This window comes from Equus quagga, chromosome 8 (assembly GCF_021613505.1).
Source record: "Equus quagga isolate Etosha38 chromosome 8, UCLA_HA_Equagga_1.0, whole genome shotgun sequence".
NCBI lineage: Eukaryota > Metazoa > Chordata > Mammalia > Perissodactyla > Equidae > Equus > Equus quagga.
The window spans coordinates 108,323,957-108,343,480 of NC_060274.1; the positions used below are offsets into that span (position 1 = coordinate 108,323,957).

Below are 19,524 nucleotides of genomic sequence, written 5' to 3' on the forward strand. Positions count from 1 at the left end.
TTACATTTTTAAAATTTATTGGTTTTTTTCTTTTCTTTTTTTGTTGCTGTGGATTTGTTCTTGAGATGGCTACAACACCAGACAGAACAGTGCCCTCATACCTAACGCCTGGGCAGGGTTGCAACTCCTTTAAAACAGTAAGATCTGCTTTGGTCTTCCCTCTCCCGCCTCACCCCCCATGGAGTCAAATAATTTCCACATTTCTTAGTAAAATACAGTTAGCCCTGTAAACACTTTCTTCTATATTCCCACTGCCTTTTTTCTCTCTCATGTCTGTGGGTGAAAAATTAATTAAAAAAGAAAAAAAAATCTTAAAAAAACCTAAAACTTAGAATATACATTTATATCCCACTCACCCCAATTTTGGCTCTTCTCTCCAAGGCTGATGACAACCCAACATGGATTGGAAGTAGATTTAGAGACAGACTAGGGTCAGGGGTGGGATATACATGAATTTTGGCCCTGGCAGGTCCTATTATCACTGATGTGATCATGATAGAAAACAGAGCAGGCTCCTTGCTTACTCCTCCTTGTCTGAACAACTCTAAAGGTGGGAAGAAATAGTTGAGTGGGAGAAATTTCTAATCACTTTCATTAAAAGAGGAGGGAGAAAGGGAAGGGAGGTGGGAGAGAAAAACAGAGGACAAACAACAGAAAACCTTGAGAGATGATCTCGACCCTTTTCTTTAGCTATTTAACTCATGTGAATTCCCATTTTCCCTAAGTAAATGTTTTTCATTTCACAGAAAGTTTCTTTTACTTTTGTGTGCACATGCATGTTAGCATGTGTGTGTAGGTACATGTATGTATGCGTGTGTGTCGTTTGCTACCAGGCGAACGTTTCAGTTCTGGTTTCAGTTTAGTTTTCCTTTTTTATTTCCTTAAAATTATTTTTCCTTTTCAAAACAAGTTCACCAGGAAACCAGCTCCCCTCCCACCACGCCGGATAGGCCACAGCCATCTTTTTTTTAAACCGCGCTGATTTTCCCTCACACCCCAAACAGGAACTCCTCAGGATGGCCTCGGAAGGCTGGAGTCTCTCCCTGTCTGGCGGGACGCCCTGGTGGCGGTGAAGGCCCCTCTGCCACAATGGAGTTTTCTGATTGTGGGACACAGTCTGGTTTTTGTTTTCTTCCTGTCTTCTAATTTAAAAAGACATTCCTGACAAAAAGAGAAAAGAGAGTCAATAAGTGTGGTCCAGGAGATAGTGAGCATTTTATGAAGTCAACCTCAAGACAGAAGTTTCTATACTTGCACAGGTAGCTCATTCTGGCCTCTGCCACAAGAACTCAGTACAAAAAGGAAGAAGTTGGGTTTTTTATTTGTGATTTCAAGGGAGCTACTGCGTTAATGAAATAATGTCTGCAGTTCTTTTCCAATTCTGAGTGTGCTGTGGGAACCAGGGATGAAACATCAATGGAGAGCCAGCAGGCAGAGGCCACCCACTCCAAACCAACCCGAAAATTTTCACCTCAGTCTGGTTCAGTATTAGAGTTGGAGGTAAGACTTTATTTTGAAGGAAGGCTTTGCCTGCTAACAAAAGTTTAAAAACCACTGATTTAGACTCTGTGGAAAGGGTTACTACATGAAAGCATTAAGAAGAAGGGTTAAAAGTGAGGACTGGCACTAGAATGTCTATACTTGAATTGTGGCTCTATCAATTACTGACTGTAACATCTAGCAAATTGTTTAACATCTTGGAATCTCAATTTCCTCATTTGTAAAATAATATTATTTATACTATTAGTATAATTATAATAGTAACTAATAATAATATAATTAACTCAGAATAATAATAGTAACTGACCCAGAGAACTGTATGAGGATTATCTTAGTTAATACATATAAAGCACTTAGAACAGTACCTGACACACAGTAAGGGCTCCACAAATGTTAGCTGTGAACACCCAGAGTTGTCCACAAGCCTGTGTGTGTCAATGTGTATTACAGATACTGCAAAACCTAAGGATCCCAAATATTATCACTACTCACTAAAGAACTAAAGTTTAGAAATAATTTCTGGTGTGGAGAGGCCCTGCTGAACAGCACCTTCACCTACTAATGCGTTTAATCACAGAAACATCAGTGAGAACGCTGCACATTCATTGAGAACTGCCTCCTGGGAGAATAAATTCTGCTTACGACGTCAAAAGATGGGCTTAGAGGAGAACTGTCTTTCTTCTTTCAGTCAAAAAACTGGCACCCACATCCCAATCCTTTCTTGCCCCAACAAAGCTTCTGCTTCAGCATCAGGAGACAGGAAGCACATGGAGAAAACTGATAATCAGGAGCTAGACAAAGATGCTAGCTCCTTTTTCTGTATCTCCTGCCTCAGTCAAAACCTGGCATTTCAGTGTTCAAATTGTAAAAGTACTAAGAATAAGCATCTTTGTTCATTAAATCTGAAAGGCTGGTTTTAGGAGAATGGTGCTATGTATCATGGTCAACTTTAGGTCAGCCTCATTTTCATCATACTAATAGCCAGGTTAAAAAAGACTTGTTTGTTACCATACACACTTACCATCCTAGAAGCGTCTGTAAAGGGAAATGGGGAGGAATTTTTTTTTGAGATAGTCTGCAATAGCAACTTTCTTATGGGGGTAAAAATGGCATCCAAAGGAAGCTGATGATTTTCTGGCTACCTTGGCCCAAGAAAATCAGGGCCTTGCATTTCCGAGCTGTTCAACAGCATTAAACTATTAAGTCCTTCCCTGACTCTAGCTGTAGTACTAGTTTCATGATGGACATTAAAACCTATACCCAGCCCCAGGTACTCACAACAGCCAGGGGAAAAGCTGGGAACTACGTAACACTCACCTGGGTGACAGGCACAGTGCAGGAGTGTGAGCTATCGAAACAACCTGGTGAAGTCTCGCAAGGCCCAGCAAACTTGTTTACATTCCTCAGCACTAGAAAAGACAAGACAGGTTGGACCCTGACTGATAAGAAAGATGCATAATACACTGAGAAGCAGCTGCAACATAGAGGCGCACCCAGAACCGTCCCAGCTCTGCTGGGAGCTCTCTCCATCATCTCTTGACTCTGCTCTGATCTTTCTATAACTCAAGGGTAAATATTAACTATTTACATGAGAATAATTATAAGTTGTGTGGTCCTTAAAGAGTGGGCTCTGGAGAAAAACTACCTAGGTTTGAATCTTGGCTTGTCTGTGTCTTTGGGCAAGTTAACAATCTGCCTCAATGTCCTAATCTATTAACCTACCTCATAAAGTTTTGAGGATTAAATCAGTTCATATACGTAAAGTGCTTCAGATAACAGAGCAGTAAACAAAACAATATTCAACAAATGTAGGCTGCTACAACAATAACAACACTTGGTTGAAGTCCTTGACATAACTACAAGAAAGCCAGAACCCCCAAGTAAAAAAGCAAGTACATTCTCCAAAGGCTGACAGTTTTAACTCTACAAGCTAAGCTAACTAGGTGCCCTGGTTTCCTCATTCTCTTCCAAAGGCAAATTCTGTTTACAAAGCCCAGTTCAGCAACTAAGTCTGTATCAGTTATCGATTTTCTAGGTGAACAGGCCTGCTCAAGGTTTCCTCCTGTGGAAGGAGGGAGAGGAGAGAGGAAAGGGTTAAGGCATGTAGAAAGGGAGGAGGAGGAAGCAGGACTTGGTCCTCAGGCAAGCACTGAGATGCCTAGGTCGTATGAATAACCCAATATTCATCTGATCCTATTTTTTCAAAAGGTCTCCTTTGTCCAAAACTGCCACCAAGAAACTAGTTGATGCCAGCTTCATTCTTTTGTGTCAGTCTTCATAACTGTTTTTGGTAACTGAACATGAGGCTAAGCCAAAAACAGTGGAAAAGGAACTACTTCCTAATATGCTCACTCTTCCATGGTCTTCTCTTTGCCTCAGAAAAACTCAAGGACCACAGCCTACAGCTTAGGATTCAATGTTAGAAGAAAGCGCTCTCTCCTTGTAACAGTTAAACACAAGAGGAGGAAACTGCTAATAGTGATCCAACAGAAAAGAAGGTGAAATGAGAGCTATTTCCTTAAGTGCCCACATCTGGATTTCCCCACCTATTATAAGGTCTGAAACATCATTAAGAACTTTGATTTAGACTCCAGGACTTGATTCAACAGGATATTCTAGCAACTTCCTTCTAGTCTCTCTCCATCCTTAAAATATAATAAAAATGAGGAAAGTTGTCTGGTTTTATTGGAATTCTGCCATTTGCTCTTTGTGAATTCAAAATACTTTAATGAAAGCACTACATTTCTCAGTCTATTTCCAAATCAATACTGACTGATAAGGAGGCAGCCCGGGTGACTGAGCCCCTATCACTCATGTTCCCAATGTCACGAAGGAGTAAGACACTAATCCAAGAGAAGCCTCTGTGTGGTATGTTATAAGCAACTAAGACAATAAGAAACAGTTAAACTTAGGATAGTGCTGAAGACTCAAAATTCTTTTGCTATCCTAATGCCTTACATGTTTTATTTATTTATTTTGAGGAAGATAGCCCTGAGCTAACATCTGCTGCCAATCCTCCTCTTTTTGCTGAGAAAGACTGGCCCTTAGCTAACATCCATGCCCATCTTCCTCTACTTTATAGGTGGAACGCCTACCACAGCATGGCTTTTGCCAAGCGGTGCCATGTCTGACCCGGGATTCAAACTGGTGAATCTCGGGCCACCGAGAAGCGGAACGTGCAAACTTAACCGCTGCGCCACCGGGCTGGCCCCCTCCTTACATGTTTTAAATTCTACCCTTCTACCAGAGATCTTGGTTTAATCTGGAAGAGAAATGATAACTCCATCCTTAGCCTCTTTTGAGACCCATGAGAAAACGTACTGAAACCAAAATGCAAGTACAGGAGAACTGTGGTGTGACGGTGAAACGAGGCACAGGCCACAGTGTCTCCAGTCAGCTCAGCTTCTGCTCTCAATCTTGTCAGCAAGTGCTTTGCTGTCAAGAGCTTCAGCCAAATGTTTAATGTAAGTGTCCACAGTGATTAAGCCCAAAGAAATGGATTTTAAAAAAACCTCCTTAAAAGCTATAACTATTTTCTGTTTTCTGTCTCAGTCGCTCTGGCATTTAATATTTCCTAGTTTTTCATGTTATTTATTTATTTATTTTAAACTGCCACTATTTTGCTAGGTTCTATTTTCTGGCTTCAGTCTCACAATCCCAATCCTTTCACCACACTTCTGAAAACTTTTATGGTCACTATCCCTCAAGACCTGTAATCCTAGGAGTGTGCTGAGAAATATGACCATTTTCATCTGGATGTTCTGGTAGATAATGGAGAGTAACCAAGCTCCAACTAATGACTTGAGCAAGAAGACACCCCCATAATAGCCTCTAATTCTGGTGTCAATGCCTCCTATATCGTTCAATATCTTCTGACCTTGAGATCCTTATGCAAGTGATAAGGGTCACAAAATAAACACCAGGATAGAGAAATGGGAAACGAGGGTAGAATTTCTTCTAATCCTAATTAGTAGTGTTTAGAAAGCAAGAATGGTATTTTAGAATGAAAAATCCCAGGTTTCTTCAAGCTGACCAACTAAAATACTAGGGAATTAATTAATTACCAGTACCATTTGAAAAACAGGCTTGGACTTGCTGAAGTGAAACAGAACCAGTTCAACCTCCCTGTTATGATGGCAAACAAAGCAGCATGTTGAGGCAGGAGTTATAGGACCTTAAAACCAAAAGGGAGACTGAGTCATGCACGGAACAGAAAGTTCACGGGCAACATGCATACTAAAGAAAGAGAATTACTAAGAGGAGGTGAGCAATCTCAAGCCCTTTCTCTAGCACCTCAACATTACCTCTTACTTCTGTTCACGTCCCTCCATTATGTCACAGCCTGCTATACAGGAGGAGCTGCAGAACTTGTCTAGCAATGAGAGATCAAGTAGGTCAGGGTGGTAGTGTACTATATTTTCCCATATCACAGGGAAAGATCACAGATATTTCTGTTCACAGCACTACATTATTTGGATTCCTTTTCCTTGACCCAAGATTTTCCTTAAATTAGGGAAAGTCCATGACTTTTAGTTCAGATTTACTCTATTCTACCTGTCATATATCAGCCTGGATGAGGGAATATGGGCTTGTTGGAGACTTATTCCAGAATGTGTGGGTGGTTGCCTTAGAGCTGACAGGAGACACGCTCCAGCTAGTTTTGCAAGTACATAATGACATTCTGACAGGTTCTTTTCCAACGAGAAAGTTAACATTCACTGATCACCTGCTACGTGCCAGATCTTTAGATTTCCACATGGTATCTCATAATAACCCTGAGATAGGTATTATTAACCCTATTTTACAGATGAATAAGCTGAAGTTCAAAGTAACAGTCAGTGAGAGGCAAGATTCAAACCAACATCCTTGACTCTAAGCCCAGTCCTTTGAGGGTTCTCCCTAGCTGCCCATTTTCTCTAAGGAAATTACAGCCAATATGATCCTGCGCTACTACTGACCAACCACTAGATGGAAGAGAGCAAAACAGAAGCAGAGAGAAGTAACTGTTAGAATTCTTTCCCCTGAGAGAGCTTGTAGGCGGAACACTACTTCTACTGGGAAGATTCATAGCAAAAAGAAATAATTTTGTAAGGTCATCCCAGTCAATATATGCCTACCTGGTAGAAGGGAAATCCCCTCTTCCAGCAAAACGTGTTACAAAGCCAGTCATATGCTATTCTTCAGTCATGCATGTCACTGATCTACAGCCAAAAGTCAATTACTTCTGGGGCATGAAGTTAAAGCCACTTAGTAAGCTACAAAAGAACAGCACTCAAAGGTATGGGAATTTAACATTAACAAAATTATTACAGATACTCCAAGAGATGAGAAAGTAAATCATTTTGGAAGGTGACATTAAGAAATCAATTTTCAGAGAAGATGATTAGCTCTTGTACCATTGCCTAAAATTTAATTTCTCTCCCTTTTAAAAACTAGGTCTGGTTTTAATTATAAAAGTATACCACATGCTCATGAAAAAAATGCAAATAGTACAGAAGGTTATGAAATGAAAAGTTAAAGTCTCCCTCTCCTCCCATCCTGGTCCTAGTTGTATACCTTTCTAGAAATTTACTATGCATAAAGTAGCCTGTATATATACAACATATATAATGAAACAGCTTTTAAAAGTGCAAGTTGGTTCTTTTACAATAGCATCAAAAAGAATAAAATATTTAAATTACAAAACATTGCTAAAAGAAATTAAAGACACCAACAAATGGAAAGACATCTCATGCTGATGGGGTGGAAGACTTCATACTAAGATGTCAGTACTATCCACAGTGACCCACAGAGTCAGTGCAATCCTGATCAAAAGTCCCAAAGACATTTTTTGTGGAAAAAGAAAAATCTATCCTAAAATTCATATAGAATCTCAAGGGACCTCAAATAGCCAAAATAACCTTGAAAAAGAACAAAGTTGGAGGTCTCACCACTTCCCAACTTCAAAACTTATTACAAAACCATAGTAATCAAAACAATATGGTACTGACATAAAGACTGACACACAGCCCAACGGAATAGAGAGCTCAGAAACAAATCTCTTGTATACATATGGTCAAATGATTTTCAGTAAGGGTGTCAAGACCATTCAACAGGGAAAAGGACAGTGCTGGGAAAATTGGATATCCACATGCAAAAGAATGAATTTAGACCCTTAACATACACCATATACAAAAATAACTCAAAATGGATCAAAGACCTAAACGTAAAACCTAAAACTATAACACTCTTAGAAGAAACCAGGAGAAAAGCTTCACGATATTAGAATCGGTAATGATTTCTTGGATATGACACCAAAAGCACGGGCAACAAAAGTACAAACAGATATGGAGAAATTAGAATCCTATGTTGGTGGGAAGGTAAAATGGTACAGTTGCTATGGAAAACAGTATGGAGGTTCCTCAAAAAATTAAACATAGAATTGCCAGCAATGCTACTTCCGGGTATATATCCAAAAGAACTGAAAGCAGGGTCTTGAAGAGATATTTGTACACTCATGTTCACAGCAGCATGAGTCACAATAGCCAGGAAGTGGAAGCAACCCAAATGTCCATCAACAGATGAGTAGATAAATAAAAGATGGTATATATATATACGATGGAATTCAGCCTTAAAAAGGAAGACAATTCTGATACATGCTACAACATGGATGAACCTTAAGGACATTATGCTAAGCAAGTCACAAAAGAACAAATATAGTAGGATTTCACTTATGTGAGGTATCCAGAGTAGTCAAACTCATAGAAAGTAGAATGATAGTGGCCAGGATCTAGAGGGTAGGGGAATGGGGAGTTGTTTAATACTATAGTTTCAGTTTTGCAAGATGAAAAAGGATCTGGAGATTGCGTGACAATGTTAACGCACTTAGCACTACTGAATAGTACACCTAAAAATGGTGAAGACAATAATTTTGTGTGTTATTTATCACAATTAAAAATAAAAGAGAGCCAGCCCTGATGGCCTAGTGGTTAAAGTTCAGCATGCTCTGCTTTGGCAGGCTGGGTTCAATTCCCAGGCACGGAACCACACCACTCGTCTGTCAGTAGCCATGCTGTGGCGATGGCTCACATACAAGAAATAGAAGGATTTACAACTACAACTATGAACTGGGGCTTTGGGGAGGGGGAAAAAGAGAAAGATTGGCAACAGATGTTAGCTCAGGGAGAATCTTTCCCAGCAAAAAATAAAAAATAAAAAAAATTTAAGTGCAAGTTGGGTTATAAGATACTGTTATTTTTACTTTTATAATATCTTATATATTTTTCTATACCATCACATGCACCTTTTTCCTTCTTCTTTTTTAGTGGATATTTACTAGTATAGACATAATTATTTAACTATTCTCTACTGATGGACAATTATAATATTTCCAGTTTTTTCACTATTACCAACCTTGCTGCAACACTCATAAATCGTTCGACAACTGCATGAATATAATAAGCCATTGCCTAAAATTTAGTCAAAATTCTAAAGACTCTAGATGTAAAAAGGAATATCAGGGAAAGGTAACATCCAGTTACAAAATCCAATTTAAGCTGCTGTTGTTAATACTATCAAGGACCATAAAAGTCTTATAACCTTTGATCCAGTGACTGCATTTTAAGGAAAATAGTCAAGAGAAGGGAAAAGCTGGACTTTTAATATTATCTGTAATACTGAAAAAATGAATATAATCTAAATGTCTGCTAACAGAGGCACTATAAGAAAATCAAGCAACATTTTTATAGCTATAAAATAGTAATTAGGAAGACTATTTAGCTATATTTAAAATGTTTCTTATGTTCACAGTAAAAAAACCACTCATGTACACTTAACATTCTAACTAAGCTGTAAGCAACTGGCTCAATGGACCTAATGCATCCCAGAGAGGTTTTTGATTTGGGCTGCATGAAATTAGAATGAGTATCTTTATGCATAGCAAAAATTTTTCAATTCACTGTAGTCTATATTACTCTATAACATTTTACAACCAATGTTTCACCTATTCAGGCACCTGCATTCTTGACCTCTGAATATGGATGGGAACTGAGGACTTCAAAAAGATAAAGACAGATCTCCTGAAGGGTAGTGGGTTGCTCAGTGCACTTCTCTTGTGGAAGAAATAATACTTCCACTTACCCATTAAGATCTTATACTAGTTAATACTATGTACAATAAAACTGACGCACACATATATAGCATAGCAACATGTTCCCCCAGATTGGTTTCCAATGCCAATTTGTACAACTCAAGGCTAAACAGACGCTACACTGCAAATTTACAAAGGCATACAAGAAACGTACTCCTGGGTAGATCTGTAACTAAGACGACATAAGAAACAAAGCTATATTTTTTCTATACACCCCAGTTGCTATTCACACTCCTTTAAAAAAACCCCAGCATCACTCACCTAGTGACTTGTTTGTGGAAGTCTGTAAGTTGTTTGTGTGTCACTGTGACGGCTCCCACGGTTGTCTCCTTTGGCAAACCTTTCAAAGAATTCTCTAACCAGCGACAAAAAGTCTGTACAGAGAAGAAGAGAGTAAGAGTTTTAGACAGGGCTTACTCAAATGGGACTCTACAGGTAATAACAAAACCCACAAGGTTTTCCATAGTAGCATTAGCTTTCCCAAACTTGGAAGCAAGTAAAGGAATGAACAAAAGTACTATCTTTAGGCCTTCTAACCTTCTGGGGATTGGAATAGTCTACAAAGGCATGCCGAGACTTCCCCTCAAAGGGGCAGCAGTCATCATTTCAGACAGAGCCCTTCTACCATGAAAGTGATGTCTCTTCTGGATGAGGATATTGTTCTGTTCCTGTCATTAAACTTATGTAATATTTTAAAAATTAAACAGCTGCCAGAAAACTCTTGAGTGGAAAGATTGAAGGCAATCCAAAGCAAAGGTTCAGGTACCAGAAAGAGCAGGGACAAAAAGTATAGCAAGTAAACATGTCAAAAAGTATATATGTAATACGAATCCAGAATCTTAAGGATTTTAAGGTCATCTCTCTCAGCAGAAGTCACATCCAGTCAGTTCCTTTGTGATAGCTGCCTGTTGTTTAGGTTAGAAAATTCTTTTGCTGCTTACTCTTGTTGCTATTTAAGAGAATTTGTTTACATCTGAGCATAGTCTCTTTATACCTTTCATACACACAAAACCTGTTTGCCCCCACCCCCTCTTACTTCCTCTTCCTCTTCAAACTAAAAATCAAAATTCCAGAGACTTCCTCTGAGTTCTCTTCAATTGAATTGTTCTTTGAGTCAGCTCTAATTTTTCTTCATGCCTTTCTTAAATAGGATATTTTTCAGCTGTAAAACAACTTTTTCATACCTAAATTTTTTACATTATGTATTTTCCCATTATGTTAATTTATGATCATAATAGACCAGAGCAAAAGTAAATATTCCACTATAATTGCTTAAAAATGTTAATTCTGCAAATGTTACCCCAAAAGAATACAGCACTCCACTCAACACAAAAACCAGCAGGGGCAAAAGATTCAGAAAGCACCCTTAATTGACAAAGTCTTGGCATCCAAAAATGGCCCATGAGTTAACTATAGTATCCCCCAAAACAAAAACAATAAGAACTAAACTAAAAGGCAGAAACTAATTACCTAGCACATAGTGATCCTTACCTTCCAGTAAAGGTATCTATGAAATTTGGTTGAAAACACTGAATAAATTTGCTACAGATAGGTATCCAACAAAGGGAGGAAACAGAGGAAAGGGTTTTAATTGTTTTACTCAAGTAAAGAGACAAAGCTGCTATGCCATCTTCTGTTGAAGGATTTGTGTGTTGAACTTTGAAAACACTATGATTAAGGAAGTGCTCAAGAGGGGCCGGCCCCATGGCCGAGTGGTTAAGTTCGCGTGTTCTGCTTCGGCAGCCCAGGGTTTCGCCAGTTCAAGTCCTGGGCGCGAACATGGCACCGCTCATCAAGCCATGCTGAGGCGGCATCCCACATGCCACAACTACAATGATCCACAACTGAAAATACACAACTATGTACTGGGGGGCTTTGGGAGAAAAAGGAAAAATAAAAAAAAAATCTTAAAAAAAAAAAAGAAAGTGCTCAAGAATGTGAATTTTCTTTGGACTTATATTCTCACATACAATCTCAATTGGTTTATAGGATATAGACAACCCAAATTTAGGTAAGAGTTCCTTTACAAAAACTCAGTTGTAAGTTGATGTTTATAGAAAACAATCACTTTAAATTACTTGGCAGTGGATATATAGTAAACTCCTAAGAGCACATGGCTACCTGGTTTCTGTTCCTATCCAAACTTGCAGTTTTCATTTTCTTCCTCTGTTAGCACTTAACCGTATGTTGACAAATCAAGAATGCTTTTGTAAAGTTAAATTTGCCTAATAAGTCTTTTATTATCTGGGAGCCAAGTGCATTTGTACAAAAGGGAAAGAGTACAGAAATTTTACTTCTCGTTTCAAGAACTTTTGGAATAAACTTGTTGGTCCCCAGGGGCTCAGAGTACTTTCTTTAGGAAAACACAAAAATACTACACTATTAGATTGAAATGGAACACATGTACTGAACAACCAGCAATGGGAACTAGGCACTATTCATTCCTGAAGCACGTGAGCTTATATGGACGAAATATAGAGCTATCTGATGAAACTGTAAGTTACACAGGAGCCTCACAGAGCTTGATAAGTAAGAATTAAAGTTCATGTGGCTGTTTCTGAAGTATAAGCCTAAAGAAAATGTTAGAAATCTATCAAGCATCTGCCCTACATGTGATCATTTTTCATCTGTCTGAGCCAAAGATCCAGTAAAGCATATGCCCACTAAGACAATATACATTAATCACTGAATTTTTGAGATAAACTCAAATCCAAAACTAGGCAGAACTTTTAGCTCAGTAATATTACAGTCTAATGGTAACAGTGTACTCTCACTTGTGAAACTACTGAAATTGAGGCTAAGAACTGCCATCAATGATATAAAGCAGGAGGCAACAGGAAAATGTACATGGACTTAAAAGTTATAAGATACTTATGTGTCTGGATTTCTCTGTGGTTCTAGAAGATAGCTCACTTTAACTAGGTCCAACTGTGCACTTTTCTGAACTGCTTTTATATTAATATTAAAAATTATAAATCCTGTTTTTAAAACAATTTACAGGCTATATTATACCTTACCACTTTGCTCCAAAGTTTCATGCAGAACACGTAACCTGATTTATGATCATGTGGCCCAGTACTGAATTACTTGGACACTATGGATAGACTAAAAAAATTTCCATGCTCAAGTGATAAAGGACCTGGATCAAGAACTACAATAGGATGCAAATAAACCCAAACGGGAAACAAATCCAAGTATATCTTATGGGCTAGTTTTATACTTATATGCCTCCCAAAGCTCTGGCTAGATTTATTATCAAGGTACCAAACAGTACTATCTAAGGAGCTTGAAGTGCATGAACACTTCTTGAATAACCTGTAACTATATAACTGATATATGGGCATAAGTGAACAAATTTCTCACTGACCAGCCACACAGCTGAATTCAGTATTTAGTATTCACTTCTGGTAATAAATAAACCCTACTACAGTGACACAAACATGCTTTCAAGTACCCAATAATAAATTACTGGTTTTTAATAGGCCCCTTCATCTAACACTCAAACTTATTAGCAATATGCCTAAATTAGGTTCCAAGAACACAAAAAAAGGCTGGTTTCCAAGTCCTAGTCGGCCTCAAGACCCAAAGTTTAGGACCATGAGAATGGGTTCCTTAAGAAAATAATCTTACCGGTCTGTCAACCTGCATAATCTCCCAGAGCACTTCGGCCACATCTGGTAGGGTATAAGGGGGGAGACAGAAGCAGCATGTGTGGAGCAGCTGGCTTACGAGTTGCTGTCCAAGCTGGTTCATCACCTGTCCAATCAGTTCTTTCCGTAATTCAAAGTCTTCTTCGTGCTATAAAAAACAAGAGCAAGAGATAAGTTCTTAATTTCAACTTTCCAAAGACCAAGTACTCTTTCCTCTTTAGTCTAGCAATTTCTTTTTCCCAGGGAAGAAGTATATCTAACAGCTGGATTCACAAAGTGCACTAAATATTTTGTCGTTAGGAAGAAAATACTGAGTTAGCATCAAGAAAATGGGCATGGGTTTCAGCTGAGATTAACCTTAATCCTTAGATTCTTCATGAATAGAGGACAGAAGAGAACAATGGTTTGGAGCTGGCACTGTGACCGAATGGTTAAGTTTGTGCACTCGGGTTCGGTGGCCCAGGGTTTCTCTAGTTCAGATCCTGGGCGCAGACATGGCACTGCTCATCAGGCCACGCTGAGGCGGCGTCCCACATGGAACAACCAGAGGCACTTACAACTAGAATATACAACTATATAGCGGGGGGCTTTGGGGAGAAGAAGGAAAAAAAAAAGAAGAAGATTGGCAACAGATGTTAGCTCAGGGCCAATCTCAAAAAAAAAGATGAGAAACAATGGTTAAAGAATAAGGGTATCAATTTTCTTAACCTTTTTTTGTTTCTGTGAAAAATAATTTAAAATGTCCCTATTTCCTTTTTTAAAACCAACTGAAAAAAGAATTGAAGACTTCTATCAGATATCTAATCTTTTCATCAAAAGATTAAAAGATTTCTTATAGTTTTTGAATACACATAATTTCTAATATCTTGAAACAATAACTTTTTTTAATCTGCTTTTCACTTCTAGTTATTTTTTTCTCTTTTACCACCAAACTTCCTAAATAATTAGCATATTCACATACTTGCTTACTTCTTCACTGCTCTCCCTTACCTTTACATCTAGCCAAATCTACCTTTGAAAATTTTGTGAACCACTTCACTACTCCAGCCAAACATGTCTCTTAACTGTCTACTAACATGGTTAGTGTTATGCCTGTCTTTCTCTGATCATGATTTACACCCAATTTAGACTATCCTCCCCTCTCCAATCCATCCAAACTCTACCTATATCTATGGCTTTATTGAGGTCCCTCCTCTTTCAGAAAGTTATCCCAACCTATTTCTTTCCAAAGAGCTTTCTCTCTTATAGCAATCATTACTTTTATCACTCATCTGACAATCAAATACTGACTTCTTGTTGTTATTTAACAACTCTCTATACCTGTTTATCTCTTCAACTAGACACCAAATGGAAGAGACAATTTTAGACTGTTTCACACAGCTTACAGCACTTAGGTTGATCTTAAATCTAACAGTTGATATTTTGGTCAGAAAATGATCCTCTATGGTATATGCCTATCAATAAAGATAAAATAAGGAGACACTGGTTTTCCCCTAAAGAATGAGGGAGATGAGAAGACAATGAGCTGCAAAGCAGAAAAGTTACAACGTTTATACTTACATCATTGGCTACCCCTGTGTGGATGAGGTCTCGTAGGAACCTCATGACACTACAATTGGCATCCCGGTGGTCCAGGGTAGTAGAGGCAATAGCCCACTGTAAGATAGGAATGACCACTTGGCTCCTCAACAAGGTAACAGGGCTACGCTGAATAAACCTAGTGTGGAAAGACAGACTGGGTGTAAACGACAGAATTAGGCTATAAAAGCAGCCACGGTAACAGTTAAAACTATGGAGACAGTAAAAAGGCCAGTGATTGGTAGGGGTTAGGTGGGGAGAGAGGGATGCATAGATGGAGCACAGGGGATTTTTAGGGCAGTAAAACTATTCTGTATGATACTCTAGTGCTGGATTTATGTTATTATACATTTGTCTAAACTCACAAAAGGTACACCACCAAGAGTGAATCCTAATATAAACTATGGACTCCAGGTGATAATGATGTGTCAATGTAGGTTCTTCAATTCTAACAAATGGACCACTCTGGCAGGGGACGTTGATAGTGAGGGAGGCTGTGGAAAGGGGTGTGTGTGGGGGGGGGGGGGGGGGGGGGTATATGCAAACTCTCTACACTTTCCACTCAATTTTCTATAAGGTTTCTCAGATCCTTTAATGTACATGGAGAATCTTCTCGAAAAAGATACAATATTTTTCCTAATTTATTTCACCAAGTAACCATGTGTGCAAAGAGCATCTCTAGGGATTAATTTTTCAAGTAACACACCCTGGGAAAACAGGTTGACAGCTCACCGAATCATTCTCTCACATCAAGTCAAATAAAAGGTTTTCTCTAACTTGTCTAAAAACTAACAAAAAAAGTGTTCAATATTCAATCTGAGATGAAATAATCATGTCAATACCACTTTACATTTGTAAATGATAAAATATATATATGTTACTTATATAATTATATAACCTAATAATGGTTTACTTTTTAAAAATGCTTTTATGTTCACTAACTGATTTGGTTCTGATTTCTTAGCTGGGACTAAGAAGGAATTCAAAAGGTAGGCAATAATGTCAGTGTTACTGGTCAAGGGAATTTAAGCAATAAGTGGGGTGGCAGGCTAGGGCTAGAGCTGGAAAGTACAGTACAGATAACTTCTAAGGAACCTTAAAATCCTAAGAATTTTTTATTCTGAGATATGATTATATCTAAAGGATGCTAAGCTTCTCAAGGAAAAAGCTGAAGTGAAGCATGACATCATAGAAGCATAAAAAGTTGAAACTACAAGGGATTCTAGAGATTATCTAGTCAAATGTTTTTACCAAGCTTGTTTATTGTCTTGTGCATGTTCCCTCCTTCATGATAGGAACTCAGCTACTTTCACCTGCTCCCTTCCAACTCCTCTTCCTTACTTAGGCGGATATTCTGGTTCACAATTTAACTTTTAACTTTGGGTTATGAATCATTAATCTACCTACTCCACTTACCTCATTTTATAGAGAATGAAACAGTAAAGTGTTAGGTGACAAGACTAAGCAGCGATGGGGATGAGCAATAAAAGAAAGGGTTGCTCTTCAGAGGACTGACCTGGTGGCTAGCCTGAACAGGTCATCCACGGTGTCAGGGTGATTCTGAAGCCCATTCTGCTGTTCTAGGAGCTGAAACGTAGGGATGCACAGTGCCTAAAACAGAAATGATTTTAAAATAAATGCTTGTCTACAAATGCCACAGCATTCAGACTTGCTAAATATCACAACATACACAATGGGAACAGATGGGAAGCACAGATGGGAAAAGAGAAAGACTGTGATTCAGAAGCAGATCAAGAAGAGGAAGACAGAAATCATTCTCAGTTGACAGTTTGAAGTATGAAGTCCACATTACAAAAAGTGTTGAGGGTATAGCTTTTAGTTGATGAAACTGGATAGACGTCATCTCAAAGTTTTAGAAGTTTCTGAAAGTAAAGACTGTGTTTATGTACTAGATATGGTACAATCCACTAAGGGAGTAGATGAAATTTTGATAATAATAATAATGAAATGTCAATTTTAAAGGAAAAGACATCTTGGGAAAAGGAGCATCATAATTTAACTCCCTAATATATTTTCCCTTCTGTGACCAGGAGGGGGAAAAAGGTAGTATATCAGGAGCTTTTCCAATATCTACTATTTACCTTAAGACCATGCCTGCTAAGTATATTAGTTTATTGGCTGTTCCAGGCAAGAAATTAAAAACAGAACCATTCTTAAGCTTAGAGATGCTTTATTTGAAATCCATTTGCCCACCTCCCCACTCCCCCAAAAAACTATCATCTCTGGAAACCATACATTAGGCAGTAATATCTATAATGACCATTACATTTGTGTGGTCAGTCTCTCTCTCATTCTCCCAAGCAGACCTGTCTAGAGAACAACCAGGAAGTTTCTATCTCCATTTTTAGGAAATCAACATGTGCGGGGGTGGGGGAAAGGAGGGAGGATCACGACACATAAGGAAGCTACAGATTTAAAGACATAGTGAAGAACATGCTGCCAGGCTTTAGACCCTACAAGCCTGATGCATCTATACTCCCCAAAGAAAACACACCTGGAGCATGTCTAGTAGTCCCTGCCGACAGCCCTCTTCCATGCCATACTCATCCACAAGGATACTGCCAAGGTACAGGAAACAGGAATGCTGATGTATATGGTACACGTTCACCATCTGCAAAGGGAAAAATCAGTTAGCTCAATTCTTCTCTTTTTTTAAACATTTTATTTTTTTATTTTTCCTCTTCTCCCCAAAGCCCCCCAGGACATAATTGTAAATTTTTTAGTTGTGGGTCCTTCTAGTTGTGGCATATGGGACATCGCCTCAGCATGGCTTGATGAGCGGTGCTAGATCCACGCCCAGGATCTGAACTGGTGAAACCCCAGGCCACCGAAGCAGAGTGCATGAGCCCAATCACTTGGCCAAGGGGCTGGCCCCTAGTTCAGTTCTTTAACCTCAAAAAGTATCAACTTAGGAAGCTGTCTAGAGGAAGAAATTCAGAGATACACTGGTTTCTTCTCTTTAAGACAACATAGTAAAGCTTTTGGGCAACATTTTTTGAAATATAGGGCTCAATTCCCCTATAATTTTCAAGTACTCTATTTAGATTTCTTTCAAGTTTTTGACCTTTTATCTTCCAAAAACAATGTTCTAAGAGAGTTGTATAATACTCCAAGTTGGAAGCCATTAAAGAGCTATTATCATCCAAGGCTTGTGTAATATTTGCAAACCCTAGCACAGTATACTTAAAATTCTCCAACACCTAAAGGTTGCTCTTATTTGTATTAAAGATAACTTTTTTTTAATAGCATATATGGCCATAGCAGGGACAAAAATATCAAATGTCCTCATCTCAGAGAAGATTGCAAAAGTAATTGTTTAAATTTTGAGTTGATCCTAAACCCCACTAATCTTTTAAGTAAAAAAACAGTATTTCTGATCAAGATATCTGAATCACAAAAGACTAAAAATTTTAACATAATACATATATTTAAATTAAACCATTTGCTCAGGATTTTGACTATAATGTCCTCCAAAAATTAAGAGGCGTCTATTTAAAATGCCATCACAACACACATGTATTGATCTTATCACATAAATTCAACTCTATGAGCTTGATGGGGGCTGAAAGATAGAGTGACTCTTATCAGCCTACACCATGGACTGAATATGAAATGGGAGCTACAAATCTGTTCAGTGTTGTATACTCAAAACTATATGTTCTACTTAATGAATGATTAATTCAGGGACTGGTAAACTTTTTCTTAAAGGGCCAGAGAGTAAAAATTTTAGGTTTTGCTGACCATACAATATTATTCAACTTTGCCACAGCAGCACAAAAATGGCCAACAGATAATACTTAAATGAATAAGCATGGCTAGCTCTCAGTGAAATTTATTTATCAAAACAGGTGGCAGGCCTATTGGCTATAGTTTGCTGACTTTTGATTTATGAGATTTTTAAAAGTAATTTTCATTTTAGTCACATGTACTGACTTTAGAACAGACTTCCTAAAGTGTGCCACCCTACTCTATTAGGTTAGTCATATACTTAATTAGCAGGAATTAAAAAAATAGTATCAAAGTCATGAGGGTATCCTCTAACAGCAAAGGGGCATTAAATTAAGTTATAAGGGACCTAGAACATATTGCACTGAAGGGGACACTTGACCAGAGGTAGACACAGCCTAAATGCAGACATAAACTGTTGTACTCAGGGGATAGTAAAAGTAGAAAATCACTAAAAATTAAAATTCTGATAAAAGATTTACCTACGCAACTTTAATCAAATCTACGACTTAAGGAGGCAAGGTCACGCAAGTGCCAACAGACATTGCATTAGCATGACCCTGCCTGAGGGTGAGTGTTTCCTTAAGAGTGAGGTGCCCAGGGTACAGAATTTAAGTGGGTGCAGAATCACTGTGAGGACAGTATTTCCCTCTTTAAAATCTGCACCGTACGTAGGTGCCCTGCCCAGGTGGAGAAGGGCCACTTTAGGCTGGGTAGGTGTGGTCTAGCCTGAAGTCCTACAGTACTTTTCCTCATAGTATGGGTGCAAAACGTAAGAAGGCACTTGCTCAAAGTCCTGCAAATGCAGGATCTGCATTTTCCCTCACCTCCCTCAGTTTTGGGCCAATGGCACCTCACTTGCCTTAATCTAGTTCTGGCCCTGCTGTAGGGTTAACATCAACACAAATTACTTGGTGAACT

The 19,524-nt window shown here is 38.5% G+C and overlaps 1 protein-coding gene across 2 annotated transcripts in view; it reads right to left on the reverse strand.

The window, feature by feature from the left end:
* TNPO3 (transportin 3) overlaps window positions 1-19,524 on the reverse strand; it is an 87,814-nt gene continuing 68,290 nt past the window's right edge. For both annotated transcript variants that reach the window (XM_046669600.1, XM_046669601.1), the window contains 7 exons: window positions 17,372-17,488; window positions 16,373-16,467; window positions 14,839-14,995; window positions 13,259-13,426; window positions 9,890-10,002; window positions 2,818-2,909; window positions 1-1,161 (listed from right to left, as the gene is read on the reverse strand). In XM_046669600.1, coding sequence (XP_046525556.1) covers window positions 2,849-2,909; window positions 9,890-10,002; window positions 13,259-13,426; window positions 14,839-14,995; window positions 16,373-16,467; window positions 17,372-17,488 — 711 coding nt within the window. In that variant the 3' untranslated portion in view covers window positions 1-1,161; window positions 2,818-2,848. The remainder of the gene's footprint in view (window positions 1,162-2,817; window positions 2,910-9,889; window positions 10,003-13,258; window positions 13,427-14,838; window positions 14,996-16,372; window positions 16,468-17,371; window positions 17,489-19,524) is intronic.